Here is a 17090-nt window from a genome sequence, read left to right on the forward strand (position 1 = left end):
CGGCTGGGCCCATGAGTCAGAGCTGCCCCAGGTCTCTGTTCCTCTCCCCACCGGCAGCCGTGGCCCCAGACTTCTGGAGGCAGTCCAGGGAGGCCTGTGGTTCCAAAAGGAGGTGCTAGTCTCCAGAAGCAAACTGAGATGCCCCATCCCCAGCTCAGAGAGAACAAGTAATGGCTGAGGTCACACAGTGAAGTGTGACAGGTCTCAGGCAGAACCCTGGTGCCCCCTCAGGTGACCCGTCCCAAAGGGCCCAGGCAGGAGGGCCAGGACCTGTGTACTCTGCCCTTTGCCGCAGCAGCACTATTGCCCTGGCCCCATTCTGCTGCTGGGTCTCCCAAACCTGGGCCGGCAAGTGGAGCCTACAACCAGTACTGAGCTGGCCAGTGGACACCAAGATGCCTGGCTCATGAGAGCCTCACACCACTAAGCTCCCACAGCCATGAAGGGTGAGTCTGCACCCCTCTCCCAGCCTGGCAGGCTCTGCTCTCAGAGCTACAGCTAGGCCCCTGCTTCCCTCCCCTGGCAGTGCTGTGGCCACACTCACCCACATCTTCCTTGCTTCTTCTCTTCTCTCCTTCCTGCTCTCTGCTCCCTCGGGTGCACTGTCTGTCTCCCTGCCTGTACCTGAGACCTGACCACCAGTCACCGGGGCCTGGGATCTGGGCTGTAGCGAATGCCTCTTATGAGCCACACCAGCTTGGATCTGGGCCACAGGTTGCAGGGAGGGGGGCTGGCTTAATGGCCAAAGCCAAAGCACATGGCGGGACAGGGTGGGGGTGGCAGTAGGGCTCAGGGTCCCCATCCAGAACCAAGCACTGCGGAGCCAGAAGAGCCTTCTCCTTCCACAACTTGGAAAACCAAAGCTTGAGGTCCAGGTCCCCCACTACCAGGGAGGGGCTGGGCAGGGGGGAGTGTGAAAAACCCTGTCTCACAGATGAAAGTGGACTTGAGCTGAGGGATCACGTGTGGATCCTACGGCTGGGTGAGCCCGGCTGCCCTACCCCACTCCTGCCACTTCCCGGGCCCAGGAACCCACACCTGTGGGACACCACGAAGTCTGTGAGTGAGAAGCACCAGGTTTAATATTAAAATCTTTCTCTTAAAAAAGTACAGAGAGGAAAATTCGATGGCATACAAAATAGCACTTCTGTCATATAAATGTGTGTTAATGTGAGTCCTAAAAATACTTGTAAACCTAGGTGATTACATCTTTGGTACCGTAGTGAGAACCCATGCCCTCTCCTTGACCAGGATTTGGGGGTCCCAGGGCAGGGAGGTGCCAACCAACACAGGAGGCTGGTTCCCAGAGTCACTGACCTTCCCTCACCCACCCACCTCCACCCCATCCAGCCCTTCCCCTGCCAGTGGTACTGGCCACAGCCCTCACTCCCCAGGCCCCACCACTGCCCACTGGGCTGACAGAGGCATGAGGTGAGCACCCCTGGGCAGACAAAGCCATCTCCCATGGTTCCTTCCTCAGGATGGGGCCGCTGGAAGGTGGGAAGGCAACCCCCAAAGTACCCACCTCTTGCACCCCCTCCTCAGGTCCCCCCTCCAAGGCATCTTGTCCTCTCCCCGTCCGTCAGGTCTGTGGCACAGCCCTGGGCAACAGGTGCTGGAGTGGTGGGCTGCACCAGGTGGTCCGATTTGCCGCTTGCCTCCTTTGCCCAGGATAGCTCCAGCCAGAGGTCATGTGGATGGTGAAAGGGATCCCATGGTCTCCCCCTGTCCCTGGGGAAGCTTCTGGGGGCTTTCCAGGACACTGGCTATCACTCAGAGCAAAGACCTAGGCAGCTGGCCTTTGGGGACCTGCCGGGGGTCTGGGGAAGGGGCCCAGTTCCTAAATGCCCGGAAGAGTGTGATGTGTGATCGGAGCCTCCACAGGCCCCAGCTGATTCCAGGATAGAGGTTTGGAGTGTTTATCTTTGCTTCATCTGGGCAAGTGTACAACCCCTGGAATACTCTAGACTGTTAGTGCTGGCAGGGTACCAGAAGTCAGTGAGTCCAAATGCTCATTTTTCAACAGGGAAAACAGCCCCAGAGAGGGTGAAGGAATCCTCCAAGGTCTCTTAGCTGGTCCAATGCCATACTGGCCCACACAGGCAGGCACCTGTTGCAAGCATGTCAACACACGCATCAGAGATGTGGGGCTCATCTGGCCCTGGAGACTCTGGTGAGTGGAGTAAGACTGGCAGTGATGAGGAAGAAGATCCCTGGACCCATGCGCCAGGAAGACATGAACATGGCATGTTATGGGGAGGTGCACCCTAAGTGCCTGGGCCTGGGGCTACAGGCCAGGGTGTCTTGTACTTGGCTCAGCCCCCAGCATTAATTAAGCACAGAAGGCCCCAGACCAGCTCGGGCCTGGGAAAGCAGAGACTGGCACTGAGGGCAGGTGTCTTCGGGATGAGGCAGCATCACCCAAGGCCAGGCCCTAGGTCGGCCAGGAGCCAGAGATGCTGGGGTCCCTTCCCCAGCTCTTGGAGAAAAAAGTGCAAGGAGAGAGCTGCAGCTCCTTGAGGGGCAGCTGGCTGAACAGAAAAGACTTAATCCACCACTTCATGAAACTTGAGGGTTCCATCCTCCACATCTGTCAGGCAGGGTGAGAATCCGAGACTGTGGGTTGCCAAGCCTACTGTTCCCATCTTACAGATGGGGAAACTGAGTCCCCTGGGAGAGCCCTGGCTCAGAGTCACATGGGCGCTCCAGAGGCAGAGGACTGGTCACGGCTCCTCCAGTTCTCTTGCCTCCTAAGCCAGGCCCAGGGGTTGGGTATGATGTGCCAGGGGCAGAAGCTTTCCGGAAAGGGACAGCTGACGGGAGCAGCCTGGCTGACGGGAGGCCGGGCCCGGCCAGGTGGTGCAGGGTGCTGGGAGGTAGAGGGGAGCTTCGGGTAGGGCAGGGCAGGGTGGGGGCCAGCCCCTACAGGAAGCTGTCCTCTGTCTCAGCCCGAGGCCCGGGGCAGCTGGAATCCGGCGGCCATTCGGGCTCTGGCTCCACCTGGGAGGCGGGCTGCGGCTCTGGCTCTGGCTCCTCTTGGGGTCCCAGGGGGCTGTCACAGGAGATGGTAGAGGAGGTGTTGACTTCATTCAGGGTGGAGCTAGAGGCGGGGAGGGCGAGTGAGTGAGAGGCTGGAGCGAGCCTCAGTGAAAGAACAGCATTAACATAGAGCCTTCTATCTACCTGAGCTGGCTGCATGCACCTTACACACCTTAGCTCACTAAAATCCTTGTAGAGATTATACGAGGCAGGCGTCCTGAGGAAAGTGCAGCTCAGAGAGGTTATGTCATTGCCCTGCATCACACAGTGGCTAAGTATAGGAGTGGGGACTTAAAGCAGATCTAGTTGACTCCAAAGTCCATTGCTCACTCATCAGTCTCCATCTCCCACATGCCTGAACGCATAATGACCTCATTCAATCCCCACAACAACCTCCAAATTGAAGTACTCCTACTGTTTTCATTTTGCAGATGAGGCAACTGAGGTTCAGAGAGGAGAAGCAGCTGGTCTGAAGGCTCAAAGCAGCCCCAGCATTTACACCCCAAGCTGTCTGAACTCAGCTGAACTCCTCTGTACACTGGCTGCTTGGAGCCTTGGAATATTAGCTTCTTAAACAGGGTGGGGAGGGCCTTCTAAGTCCTGTGTGTGCTCCTAGTGCATGTAGAGAGTTGGGCTCACAGCGAAGGTACCTGGCCGGGTCTCACTGCAGCGAGTGGCAGAGATACAGCTGGAATCAAGTTTGTAGCCCCAGCCATTTCACCATAGGGTGGATCTTGTTTTGGGTGTGGGTCTGGCCGCATGCGGAACATCTAGTCCAGGCGATAGCTGGCCTTCCTCCAAAACCCTCCCCTCATGCTGTAACTTCACATCCCAAGGTAAAAGAAAAGCATGAATCTTCTCCCCAGTTTGAATTTTGGCCTGAACTTCTGTAGACACCTCTGCCTCCCTTTTCCATGCTCCCTGGGGTCCTCAGAGCATGGTTCTGAAGGCTAGATCACAGGGTTGGGGATGACCACAGAGTAATACATGTGGTGCTGGGGATGCAAATTAGATTTTCGTTTTCCCTCCTTAAGGCTAAGTCACAGCCAAGAGAGGGGACAGAGTAGATGGCTGTGGGGGTTCCTTTAAAAAGAAACAGATACTTTGCAAATACGTCCCAGGCCATTCTTTCTCTTACCAGCCTGCCATTTCCACCTGAGGTCATCAAAGGTCAAATGAGTTCCACTCTTTTTTCTATTCATTGGCAGGAATAAGTACTCACCTGAGGTAACTCACTTCTAAGCCAAGTCTGATGGCAAGAAGATACAGGCTGACACACACACATACAAAGACACATACGCACATGTGCACACACACACTATGTACACTACTGCTTTAGGCTGCAGGTAGGAATAGCCACCTGGCAAGGCTGGGGGAACCCTCCAGTGGGCCCTCATCAGCAACCTCAGGTTTGGGGTCAGGCAGGGGGATGATGTAGTCATTGTCCCCCTCGTTGGGCTGCACAGCAGTGTAGAGGACGGAGCTGGTGTCCAGAGGAGATCGGAGGCCATTGAAGCCGGGCAAGCGGGCTTGAGACCGAAGGATGGCTGGGTGGTCGCTCCTCAGAAACTCTTCATCCACCTGCTGGTACTTCTGCTCAGGGGGCAGGAAGAATCCGAGACAGAGGGAGGGTCAGACCAGAAATGACTTTAGGGATCATCTAACAGGTAGATTCTGAGCCAGCCCCTTCAGCATTATGTAAATAAGGTCCCTGGTGCTCAGAGAGGAAGGAGAATTGCCCAAAGCCACTAAGTTACCCTCCTCCCTGGCCTCTCACCAGACAAGGTGAGCTGAGGGTCACCTGGGGAGGGGTTAGTACTCAGACCAGCACCCGTGACCCTAACTCTCCCCCTGCTTCAGGGGAGACAGGCGTGGACTCTCTGTCTGCCACGGCCTCCTTCGCTGGGGCCTGTTTCCCTCACTACTGGTCCTGGAGCCGTAACCAGATGTGGTTGGGAGTGGGCTGAGGAATAGATTGAGGGAAAGGGCTGTGTCTGGACAAGGACACATGCATCCCCCTCGCACAGCTTTGCAGTGGGGCAGGGGAGGGTTTTAAGGCCCTACTGGCAACATCTGCCTTGTACGAGCCTGCCACAGGGTCTAAACAGTCAGACCCTTAGTAGCCATTGCGCCTGGGGTTGTTCAGACTTGGGACAGAGGCCAAGGATTTGGTCTGGTTGCAAAGGCAAGTGGAGGGATGCAGGATGAGTGGGCTGTAGGCTCCTTGCCTCCAGCTTCCAAGTAGGATTTCACTTTAAGAAATTCTGTGCTGCTAAAATAAACTACACTCACATCCCTTATTAGCACCAACAGGGAAACAGGCCCAGAGAGGGGAAAGTATTGCCCCCAAACACCAGTGTGTCACAGTGAGCCTTGGGCCCTGTGTCTATTTCTGGACTGGTGATCTCCGGTCCCCACCCCCACCCTGCCTCAGCGTACCTTTTTGTAGCCCTCGCCCAGCAGTCTCTCGAGAAGCAGCACCAGTTGGGAGAAGGGGGGCCGGATCTCAAACTTCTCTTCCCAGCACTTCTGCATGATCTCGTAGCTGGGGAAAGGGGCAGAGGGGTCAGGGCCTCCGGCTCAGGGCCTGCTGCCTCCCAGGACAAAGTGAGGAATAAATAAAAAGAGGTGGGAGGGGAGGAGGGAAGGGGTCTCCCTTTTACTGCTTTGGCATGTTCCCTTGAGAAGCCCTTCCTTCACCTTCAGTTCGTGCTTCCATGGGGTTGACCACACCTTGGTGAGCACATGACTGGGTCTGGCCAGTAGGGGTTCATCCCCTCAGCTCAGTGGCTGGTTCTGGATGGGCCTGTGACCCCAGCAGAGCCCTTGACAGCCACCTCTGGGCCTTTTGCTGCAACTATGGTGAAAGCAGCCAGGCCGAAGCCATTTGGATGGTGCCAGCCTGAAAGTAAGGCCAACACAAAGGAGAACAGAGCCCCAGGGTAGAACAAGGGACTGTGGATGATGTCTTGTGAACAACTGGATCGGGCTATACCTAATTTTTCTACATCTCTGAACTAATGTATTTTTGTCTTAAGCTGGTAAAGTTGGATATGTATTGTCTGCACCCCAAAATATCTTCCCAGATGCTCCACTCACATCTCATCAGAGGCATGGGCAGGCTGGGCCATGCGGTAGCCCCGCTTGATGGCATTGTAGAACTGCTCGTTCATGGGCAGCTCTGGGTACGGGGTACCACCTGTTAGGGAGCAGAGACAAGAGACACAGGCTCAGCAGTGCTGGGAAAGTGGCAGGAATCCTGTCCTACAGGACAGGGAGAGGCACACCAGCCCAGGGATCGGTGAGGGTATCGTGGCTTTGGCACTGGGAAATGTGGGCTCCCTCACAAGCTCTGAACACAGACTGAATCCCTCTCGAGAATCAGAACCAGAGAACACCAGAGCCAGGCATCTTGACGTCACTGTCCGAGTCCATCTATACTGAGATGTGAAGGTAAGGAGATCCAGGCGGCAAGAGACTTGCCGAGGTCACACAGTAACAAGAAAAGAGCAGTGCTTCTGAGCCCTGCCCCAGAGCCTGTCCCACTGCCCCCTAGGATGGAGGTGTGGGTGCTCAGGGTGGACGCTGTGCCGTGTGCGGGTGAGCACTGGAAGACGAAGGAAGCATACCCAGGGTGAAGATCTCCCAGAGCAGGATGCCGAAGGACCACACGTCGCTCAGGGTGGTGTAGAGGCTGTTGAAGATGCTCTCAGGGGCCATCCACTTCAGTGGCAGGAAGGTCTGCGGGAGGGTGGAGGCTGCTAAGTGCAAGGAGGGGCCGAGGGGCCATTGGCCACTCTGCACCTGGGAGGCAAGAGGAGGCCTGGCAGTCCCCACCCTAGCTGTTTCTCACTTCCTGGTCCCTCAGGGCCCATCACTGCCGATACACGGTTCCCACACCCATCCCAATGCTGGTTAGTCAGAGGATCAGGAGGCTGAGTTTCTCTTCTCACAAGCTGGGGACACAGCAACCCGTATCTGTGAGGAAGAGCCCCAGGGTCTGAGACTCCTCGGGGAGCAGGATCCCTTTCCTGACCCCAGTAGAGGTCCCTGCTGGGGTGAGGCAGGGACGTGCACAGGTGTCACCCAGCTCTCATCCTTACATCTCTGACTTACATCTTCTGCCTACATCTGCCTTACATCTCTGGAGCCTACTGTCCCTCCAGTTCTGTCCCTGTGTGGAAAGTGGAGACATGAGTGTGAGGCAGGATGGTCACCTTTTATCTGAGTACCACCTGCCACTCACTCATCTGGGCTTCTTCCTCTGCCCGCCATCACTGCTGAGAAGCACATTTGGCCTGCTCCCTATCTATCCTCCCCCAGAACCTTTATAGCTAGCCCCTTGGCCCCTGCCATGCCCAGCAAATCTGAGCCCTTGGCCCACCCCACAGGCCTGGGCATCTTACCCCACCCACTCCCCATACACAGCTGGTGGCTCCCCTTCCTGTTCCTACACACAGGGCCAGGCAGGCAGAGCCCACAAGGACACTGTCCTGACTTCCCATGAGCCAAAGCCACGTGAACCATGACGATGGTGAAGGCACTCACGCTGCCCTTGGAGATGTAGTTCGAGTCCCGCATGATGTCACGAGCCAGGCCAAAGTCGCAGATCTTGACCAGCTTGCCCTCACAGATGAGCACATTCCTGGCTGCCAGGTCTCGGTGGACGCACTGGGGACAGAGGGGATGGGAGCTGAGACTGTGGGGCAATTGTGGGGAAAAGCTCTCCGGGTCAAGGGCTTTGTGAAAAATACATGGCTGGTCAGGTGTGAGGGGCCACCAGGTATGAGGGCATTGGCCATCCTCAGCCACCAGAGGGCCGCTGTATGGGTCACGTACTTGGAGGACCCTGGCTAGTCGGGGGACCCCCCTCCCCAGGACCCCACTCTGCTCACTGTGACTACACATACATTCTTGGAGGCCAGGAACTCCATGCCATTAGCCACCTGGTAGCTGAAGCCCACAAGATCCGTGTAGCTGAGCACTGGGGACTCGTTGATCAAAGTCACCCGGCAAGTCCTCTCAGGAGCTAGAGAAGAGCAGAAGGACATCTTGAGTCTCCTCAGGGCCACAGAACCCTGGCCTCTGGCTCGTAGAGACTGGATGGCCCAGAGAGGAGACTCCCGATCCTCTAAAGTTTCCCCCAAAGGAAAACAATTTCCAAATATCTCTTAAATTCTCCGACTTCCAGAAAAAACTTCTGGCGTTAGCCCTGGGCCACTTTTGCTCAGCCTGGCCTGCCTGCTCCTCGGGGCGCTAGTCAGCCTGGGGCCTGCTCTGAGCAGACCACTCTTTCCTGAGGCCCCAGCAGGTCAGGCATCCACTCCAACCCAAGCTCCTCTCCTCCCTGAAGGCTGTGTGCACATTTCTTGACCCAGAAACAGGCGTTGATATTGGGGTTCCACCACACAGCAGCCTTGGGCAGGTGGCAGGCCTCAGTTTCTGCATCTATGAAATGGGCACAAGGCCACCTTCCTGGCAGGGTTGTTGCCAGAATGGGTGGAGGAAAGGCTTTGGAAAGAATGCATGACATACAGGTGTGAGGACTCTGTGTGCACCCACCAGAGGGGACGTAGTTATCATAAGGAGCCATGTAGTTGGAGGACTCGATGTCTGCGTATTTGACATCTCCTTTCATGTCCAGCATGGGCACGTAGTCCACCGACTCATCCTTGCTCATGTCCATGTAGCCGCCATCACTCTCCCCAGGCAGGGACACGTGGCTGGGGGCAGAGGAGCACCACAGAGGCAGTAGCACAGGCTTTCCCCGCTCACCCCCCTCCTGCCCCTCTGCTCACTACTGGGGCCAGAAAGGCCCCGTCACTCATGCATTTCTTCTCTCCCTCAGTTAAGCATCCTCCACTCACAATCTGTCACAATATGAACGACCATGTAGTGAGCCCTTCCAGCCAACCTCAGACCCATCGTGAGCTAGGCACTGGGGCTGCCAAGATGATGTTAAGACCTAGGTTATATCCTCAGAGAACTAATGCCCACGGTGATTCCAGTACCCAAAGACACGGGTCATGGGAAGGACACTGTGCAGCCATGAGGCCCTGCAAGTGGGCAGTGAATCACCTTAATGCCTCTGCCTGCAGCATCAGCTCTTCAGAGAGCTGTGGGACGAAATACACATGTGTCTCTAGGGGGAGAAAAAAGACTGGAAGGAAACCAATCAAAATGTTGAAGAGAACATGGATGAATTTTAATGTCTTTTAATGCTATTCTTAACTGACTCTTGCCTCTGAAATAGACAAGTATTGCTTTTGCAATTAGCAAAAGAGAAAAGAAATGTTATTTTTGGACAAGAAAAAGAAGAGGATAGTTACCCTGGAGGCAATGGAGAGACTGCTGTGTGGAGGAGGGGGAAGGCTGCAGCAAGGGAGGAGTAGAGTAGAGAGCGCTACAGTGAGGGTCAACCTGGAACAGGAGGGCCCCAGGTGCCCCCCGTTGATGGAGACAATGATGTGTATTTGGTGAGAGGTCGAAGGGGGTCACATCTGCAGAGTGCTCAGTACAGGGCCTGGCACACCTCCTATAATCAGCAGGTGGCAGCTACCATCATCACCACTGTTATTGTCATGCCCACCTCTGGGGTGACCGAGGGGGCCAGGCTGCAGGCTGGCTGGTGAAACAAGTGAAACCTGCCTCTAGGAGCGGCTCTGCCCACCCTCGCCTCAGCTTCCTGTCCTGGAGAAGAAGGGGTGAGCAGTTGCTCCTCAGGGCTCCCCACCGACTCAGGCCCCAGCCTCCCTGCGGTACCTGGGCAGAGGGAGCCCGACAGGCAGGGCGTTGCTGTAGAGCTCGGCGCTGGGCGGGCGGCGCTTGTCTGAGCAGCGCTGCAGGAAGGTGTGCTTGTTGCGGTGCAGGTAGTCCACCAGGTCGCCATAGCGGCAGTACTCGGTGATGATGTAGATGGGCCCTGCAGAAGGACAGGCTCAGGGACAGTCCCAGGGAAGGGGGTGGGGGTGGGGTCAGGCTTCCGGTCACAGCCATGAGGCTAATGACAGGCTGCAGGTGGGACAGCAAACAGGCTCAGGCCCCAGGCAAACCTGGATTTTCCTGGCTGTGAGCAAGGCAGTCTCCCTGAGCCTTACTATCCTCATCTATCAAATGGGGCTAGTAATACCCACCCCAAAGTATCTCATGAGTATTCATGAGATAATGCCTTTGGTTAGCTCAGCTCAGTGCTTGGCAAACTGCAAGCACAGGGTTAGCTGTTGTTGATGAAGCTGAATTTTGAGCCCAGGATATAAAGCAAACAAAGACAACTGATTATTACCAGGTTACTGTTTAAATTCAAACACAATGTATTGACTTGGCAGTTTGAAGATACTGGTGGAATCAAACATTTTGAAATGTGTGATCACTGCAGACATAAATTGGTCTACACACATAGTGTACTTCTGTATTTTGTTTTGGTTGCACAATACTGAGGAAAATCCCAAATCTCACAATAAGCAGCTGCAAATAGTGATAACTTTTTTTTTTTTTTGCAGCCTAACTTGTAATCAGAGTTTCAAATAAACACACTCAGCTGGAGAGACCTTACTTATTCTACGTTCCGAGTGAAAGCAGCTCTCAGTGAGCAAGCCGGTTGGTGGTCTCCAGAGGAAGGGCTCATTTCAATGTTTCATGAGCTGTTACTTATTACTCTTTTCAAAATTGATTGTGAAAAGTTTTAAATGTCAGAGGACTCCTTGATCTGGAAACTGCTAAGAATGATGACCTGAAGAGTGCTTTGGTCTTGGAAGTGATGTGATTTTGTGACTTGCTAATCCAACACACATCTCCCACTGTGAAGTGAGGGCACTGGACTGGGTAGGCACGGACCCTCCAGTGGGAGTGTCCTGTTGTCCTTGGACTGAGGAGGGGGCAGGGAGGGGCCAGGCCTTGGCCACTGGCACTTTCCCAGAATCCTCTGAGAGTGGGTTGTACCTCCTTTAGTGCAGGCCCCCAGCAGGTTCACCACGTTCAGGTGGGGCCCAAGGTGACTCATGATCTTCAGCTCCGACATGAGGGCTTGCTTCTCACTGCTGCGGGCTGTGGCTGAGGGAGAGAGAGGACCTCAGGCCTGGCCCAGCCACGGAGGCCTCAATGGAGCCTATTCTGGCTCATCTGCTCCAGTCTGTGCTGTTAGACCCAGGTGGTCAAGGGTGGTGAGGACCCACGGGCAGGAGAAAGGAAAGAGGGTGGGGGTGGGGGGCTCCTGGAGGAGGGGGCAGGGTGAGGAAGCCTCTTTCCCAAAGTAGAATCGGGAGTGCTGCTGGCTGTGGTATGCCTGTACTTCTGTGCCCAGAGAATCGGCACAAGGCCTGCTCTGGGAGTGCTTGAATGTGCTGGGGGGGGGGCTGCGGGGAGGGGAGAGAGGGGCAGGCTCCCAGGACTCACATTTCAGCATCTTGACGGCCACTTTCATGGTAGCCTGAGAATGGCTCAGGCCGTGAGCCGTGGCCTCCACCACCTGCCCAAAGGCCCCAGAGCCCAGGGTGCGTCCTGGGAAAGAGACGGTCTCTCAGCTGCTGACCCATGAAGAATCGCAACATGAATGCTCTCTGAGGTCAAGTTAGACATCCCTCAAGCCACCCTGGACTTCAGGTGTTTCTCCCATGAAAGCTCCTAAAATCACAGTGCTTTGTGGTCCTTCCTGGTCTCACCTAAGTCCTGCCTGCTTTCTGGCCCCTCTTTAGTCCCTGAAAAACCTCTCCCCCAGAGGGAAGCACCAGTTCTCTGTACCCTCTCAGCCTCTCCAGCCGGACTAGGCACAGGCCTGGCACTCATTAATACTTCCTCTCTCTCCACGAAGGGGTTCCATCTCACTCCATCTCTGGATCATAGAACATAAAGGCTAGAGGGTTTCGAGGGGATCATCTTACCCCCATTATACAGAGGGTAGGGTCTGAGGGCCAGAGAAGGCAAGACATCAGCCCTAGGTCTGAAGCCAATCATGGCAAGGCTGGGCCAAGATGTCAGACAGTGTTCCCACCCGCCTCAAGTCCCCAGACTGCCACTTGAGGCCTCCTTGGACTGACCGAGCACAAGCTGGTCCCGTGGCAGCTCCCAGGTAGAGTCGTAGGGCAGCTGCATAGGGTCCACATAGATGTATTCATGGCCATCAGAGCTCACAGATTCAATCACTTTCCATCGGATTTCATAGCGTGGCTTCTGCAGGACCAAGATCAGGGATGGATCATCAGAGGGGGACCACTAGGTCCAGCTCCTTATGAAACAGATGAGGCAAGAAAAACTGAAGCCCAGAAAAGACTATCTGAAGCCATACAGTAGATCTGAAGTCATACAGCAAGTTATCAATAGAGCCAAGGCCTTTATGGGCTCCATGGGAACAGATGTAAGGAGGAGGTGGCTGAGAAACAGCTGACAGCTGAGCGGCAGGCACATCAGAACCTCCTCACCAGCTTCTCCCAGAACCTCAGCTGCTCCTCGGATGGGAATAGAGGAGCACATAGCCCTGGCAAGTGACACGAGGCAGGGACATTCTACTAGATGTGGATGGCCCCTCCCCATGCCGGGTCAGTCACAGTGGGAATCTCAGAAAGATATAACCTTAGAATGTTGAAATCATAGGATGCTGGAATCACAGGATTGGAATCTTAGAATGACAGAATCAAGTGCAGCAATCCTATGGCAGAATCATGGAATGGTAAAACCACAGAACAGACCACTGAAATGACAGATTAGCAGGATTAGAATGCCTTTCAGTAGACTCCTAGGAGTGTGGGTGAGAGTTAGAAGAATGCTGGAACCCAGGCAGTCCACCTTGAAGGTCTTGTGCCCTGTGGCTGGGAGGGACAGGTATGATGCCCGAGCAGGATGCTGGGTGGGGAGTGGGGTGCACAGCAGAGTCGGGGCACTCCAGATGGTCTGGACCAGGCCCATGTTGGTCCAGGCTGCTGGGGTTGGAGGTAGCTCAGACACTCTGCATCACTTTACATCATTTTATCACCTGAGCTCCATGCTGGGCCCCAGACATGGCCAGATCCTGCAGCACTAGAGGATGGCAGAGGTCTATGCAAAAAAATGGTGTGCCACTCTCAACCCATTAGGCAAAGGCGGGGCTTACCTTCTGCCAGAGCATGATGAGGATAATGAGGGAGATGATCATGAGGACCACCAAAGCCAGGATGGCCGAGATCACTACCACCTTGAAGGGCAGGGCTGGACGCAGAGACAAGGGATGCTTATGAACAAACAGGGCATTTGGCAGCTCCCCTCCCTGCAATCTACCTCTGCAAAAACCTCTCTGCCCATCCTGCTCGGAATGGAACCAGCTCCATCCCCCCTTTGGCCTATGATGTCAGATCTTCAGCCTCTCCCTTCTGGGCCACACCTCCAGCCTCATCCTAAATACCCCATGCCCTACAGTAACTCCCCCTGGATCACCACTGGCCTCCATATCCCCTCAGCCCTTTCCAGGGTCAATCTGGCCTGCCTGCCACAGGTCCAGATTGAATACAAGCTCCTGAGAGCAGGGCTGTGGTTTACCTCTCCTCTGAATCTATGCCCTCATGGGGGCCTGTCACAGCTAGGACGGAGGCCAGTGGATACAATACTGAACTCCCATAGCCTGAGGCATACAGACTCCAGAAAGAAGCCTGTTTCCTCGCCCGCAGTGATGGCAATAGTAAAGCAGAACAAGGCAGGGGCCAGGAAACAGGAGTAACCAAATAGGGCCAACTCTGGGCCCCCCAAACCCTGAGTCTCCTCTACCCTCAAAGCCTCAGCCTCTTTGCTGCACATACCCACTTCTTCCCACTCCCTCCACATTCAACCAGACCCTTATCACCCCTGTCCTGCCCCTCTGGCCACCCATGAAGTTCCCTGGAACTCCCTCTCTCCTCCCCTGTCCCCCACAGGCCCTTTTCTGCTCCCTAGAGAGCTCTAGGGAGCCTACATCTTCTAAGGAGCTATCTCTGAGCAAAAAGAGGGGACTTCACCCAGCCATGACAGTTCCCTGTGGGGTGGTATATGGCTTCCTCTCAGATGGTACACAAAAGCTTTACTTCTGCCTTGCTCAGAGTTGGTCAGTAGGTGCCCACTTGCTCAGGAATATGAATGCATGTGTGGGAGTGTGGATGAGATAAGGCATTAAAACCTCCACCCATCCCACCACAGGGCAGGGGAAGGCAGGTCTGTGTAAAGAAGTATCTGCTTATACAAGCCCGAAGACCTACCTAAGTGCCGGCACAAGTGTGTCCAAAACACCTTGTACAACCTTCATAGCTCTGCTCACACTGGCTTCTGGCGTCTCCTGTAGTCCCCTCCCCTTTACCTCCTCCTCCAACCCCTAAATACATAAATACTCTGTTCTCCAACCAAGCTGATTTCCTTTAATTGCTCTGAATTCACTTTGCCTCTGGGCTTTCATACAGGCTATTCTCTCCAACTGGAGCACCATTCCTCACTAGGCTAACTTCTACTTATCTTTCAGGTATTGGCCTAAAGCTTCATTTCATCAGGATACTTTTCTGAATCCCATAGATGGGGATGGAGCTCCTTCTCCCTCTAGGCTTTCCCCCAAGAAGCTGACCCTCACAGTGAGGTTGCCTAATTCCTTGTCTGTGTCCTTTCTGGACCATGGGCACTAGGAGGACAGGCAGGGCTGGGCTTTCTCCAGAGAGAAGCTGAGACCATGTGACTATTTACTGAATGAGGAAACGGGTGCATAAATGAAGTTTATGCATACAGGTCCATGTATGCACTGGGACTTGCAGGTAGCAAAAGCATTTGGGCACCGTAGTGACTGTTCACATGGGTGAGAATTATGCATGGATGTGTACCTGCTACCAGACATGCATGGCACAGCAAGCATATACATACAGGGATTGGGTTGCACACTTTTACTGAAAGGTGTGCTACATCTCCATGCTTACAGACATGCAGTATGCCAGTATTCATGCTGCACAGGGGTTGTACATGCATTGTTTGCACACTTATATGGGTATTGTGTACCACACATACAGACCTGCAGACATACACTTGTGGGTTTACATAGCTGCCCAGGGATTGGGATGCTCATGTATGTGGTTACAAACATATACTTACTGGGTTTATACCCACAAACATGCTTGTGTACATGCTTACAGTCACATGCTCGAGCTTTATGCATGTATGTGGGGATCAGACATTCTTCACTGCCTGCTTTACAAAACTACACTTGGAGGGTTTACACCAATGTCCAAGGATCAGGCATGCTCAAGTACACATATATACAATGTACATATATAAGGAAATAGAGTTTTTCATGGTCATAGTTTACACACATACACTCGTGGATGTACACACATGTGCCAATATTGTGCTGTTGTGTAAGCGCAGAGGAACATACACTCGCGGCGCTCCTGAGCGCCCTGGCCCTGCCAACTCTGGCCTGCCATGGGCATACAGACACAGATCCAAGTATAGCAGGGTGGAGGTGGGGGTGAGGGGTCGTCAAGGGGCCACAGAGGATGGAGGACTCACAATGCGGCACCACGGTGACCTCCTGCACGTCGTAGCCCAGCAGGTTGTACAGCGTGCAGCGCACGGACAGCGGCTGATCCACATGGCGCAGGCGCAGTGTGCTCACCACCTCGAACTCCTGCTCCTCCGCCCAGTATGTCACATTCGTCTCTAGCTGGCTCTCCTCCTCAGAACTGTTCCCCAGCGGCGTGGGCGGCAGCTCCCGCGGACACCTGCGGAGAACCGGCCAGGTTGACTTCCAGTCCCTTCCCACCCTACACGGGCGGGAAAACTGAGGCCATAAGCAGGCAGCGCCACCGTGTGGTGGTGGAAGGAAGCCGGGCCTGTCTAGTTCCTTTTTCCCACGGCCTGCTCCTTAGTGGGTTCCTCCTGTGATCTCTCGACTGACCAGCAGGGGCGCTCCTACCCAAGAATTAGGAACCCCGGATTGCAAAATCCACTCCCTTCGTTTGACCCTTAGGGTCAAGGTATGGAAAGGCGACAGTTTAGATTATGCAGAGCATCTCCAAGAAGCCACGTCTTCTAGACTATGGCTCTAGCCTGGAACAGTGTTCCCAGAGGAAGGTTCCAGACTAGATGACTTTCACTGAGTCCATCTAGTTAGCTGTGGGTACCCAGGGAAACTGAGGCTTGGGGGTCTGCTCACCTTTTGAGGTCACTGCAGGTAGACCAGGTGAGGTGTGGCTGGGGCATGCCCCGGCCGCGACAACGAACTGTCTGCTCCCCATTGGCAGGGTGGCTCTCGCTCAGCTCCAGCACACGGACAGGCACTGCATGGAGAGGGAGCAGGCAGAGAGGTGGAGAGGTCAGAAGAGACAGTCAACGAGCAAGGCCCTCAAGGAAGACCTGGTCCGGAGTCTCCCTTGAGGGAGGGGGAGGGGAACTGCAGACTGCAGGTGAGCATTAAATGTCAGGAATCACCGTGTGAAAACTGACAGATTCCCCTTCTGGGTACTTCAAAGGGAATGCCTGTAGGGTGCTAGTCTGTCTTTAACACCTAAGATTTTCTAATCTTCCCTTTTAACAAAGAGAGGGCAAGCCTCGGATCAGAGTCCTAGACCAGCAAGAACATGGAGCCAGGATTTAATAGCATTTTTTTTTTGTTTTCTCAGAGTTTATTTTAGTGGTTGCTTTATATTTATGACATGTGATGCTGATTTTCCATCTACAATGGAGAGGTTCAATTTTCAGTCAAAATAAATTTATTTTTAGGAAGTCAGCCCACAAAACATTAGGTCATTATCGTGTCATTTCTCTGCTCAAAACCCTGCAGTGGCTTTTCATTTCAGTCACAGTAAAAGCCAAAGTCCATACAAGGCCCGTGAGGGCCTATACGATCTATCCTCCCATGGGCCCCCAACTGCCCATCTCAGCTCTGACCTCATCTCCCACCTTTCAGTGTCATCTCTGACCTCATCTACACCGTTTCTCTCTCACTCTGTTCTGGCCACACAAGCCTTTCAATGTTGCTCCTGCCTTCATACTGCCTGGTGTGCCCTTTCCCCAAATAGCCACTTGGCTAATGCCCTCACCTTCTCCAAATCTTCACACAAATGTCATCTCCACGCAGT

At 54.3% G+C, this 17090-nt stretch overlaps 1 protein-coding gene across 6 annotated transcripts in view; it reads right to left on the reverse strand.

Moving 5' to 3' along the window:
* Window positions 1-1058: 1058 nt before the first annotated feature.
* Window positions 1059-17090, reverse strand: part of PDGFRB (platelet derived growth factor receptor beta) — a 37518-nt gene continuing 21486 nt past the window's right edge. For 5 of the 6 annotated variants that reach the window (XM_081495784.1, XM_081495783.1, XM_081495789.1 and 2 more), the window contains 15 exons: window positions 16166-16289; window positions 15520-15731; window positions 13121-13215; window positions 12072-12204; window positions 11431-11535; window positions 10978-11088; window positions 9802-9961; window positions 8602-8762; window positions 7950-8068; window positions 7588-7710; window positions 6669-6780; window positions 6139-6238; window positions 5479-5584; window positions 4400-4632; window positions 1059-3100 (listed from right to left, as the gene is read on the reverse strand). In XM_081495784.1, coding sequence (XP_081351910.1) covers window positions 2923-3100; window positions 4400-4632; window positions 5479-5584; window positions 6139-6238; window positions 6669-6780; window positions 7588-7710; window positions 7950-8068; window positions 8602-8762; window positions 9802-9961; window positions 10978-11088; window positions 11431-11535; window positions 12072-12204; window positions 13121-13215; window positions 15520-15731; window positions 16166-16289 — 2072 coding nt within the window. In that variant the 3' untranslated portion in view covers window positions 1059-2922. The remainder of the gene's footprint in view (window positions 3101-4399; window positions 4633-5478; window positions 5585-6138; window positions 6239-6668; window positions 6781-7587; window positions 7711-7949; window positions 8069-8601; window positions 8763-9801; window positions 9962-10977; window positions 11089-11430; window positions 11536-12071; window positions 12205-13120; window positions 13216-15519; window positions 15732-16165; window positions 16290-17090) is intronic. The other variant, XM_081495788.1, reaches the window with a different exon arrangement.

This window comes from Giraffa tippelskirchi, chromosome 6 (assembly GCF_054371585.1).
Source record: "Giraffa tippelskirchi isolate mGirTip1 chromosome 6, T2T-mGirTip1v1.2.pri, whole genome shotgun sequence".
Taxonomy (NCBI): domain Eukaryota; kingdom Metazoa; phylum Chordata; class Mammalia; order Artiodactyla; family Giraffidae; genus Giraffa; species Giraffa tippelskirchi.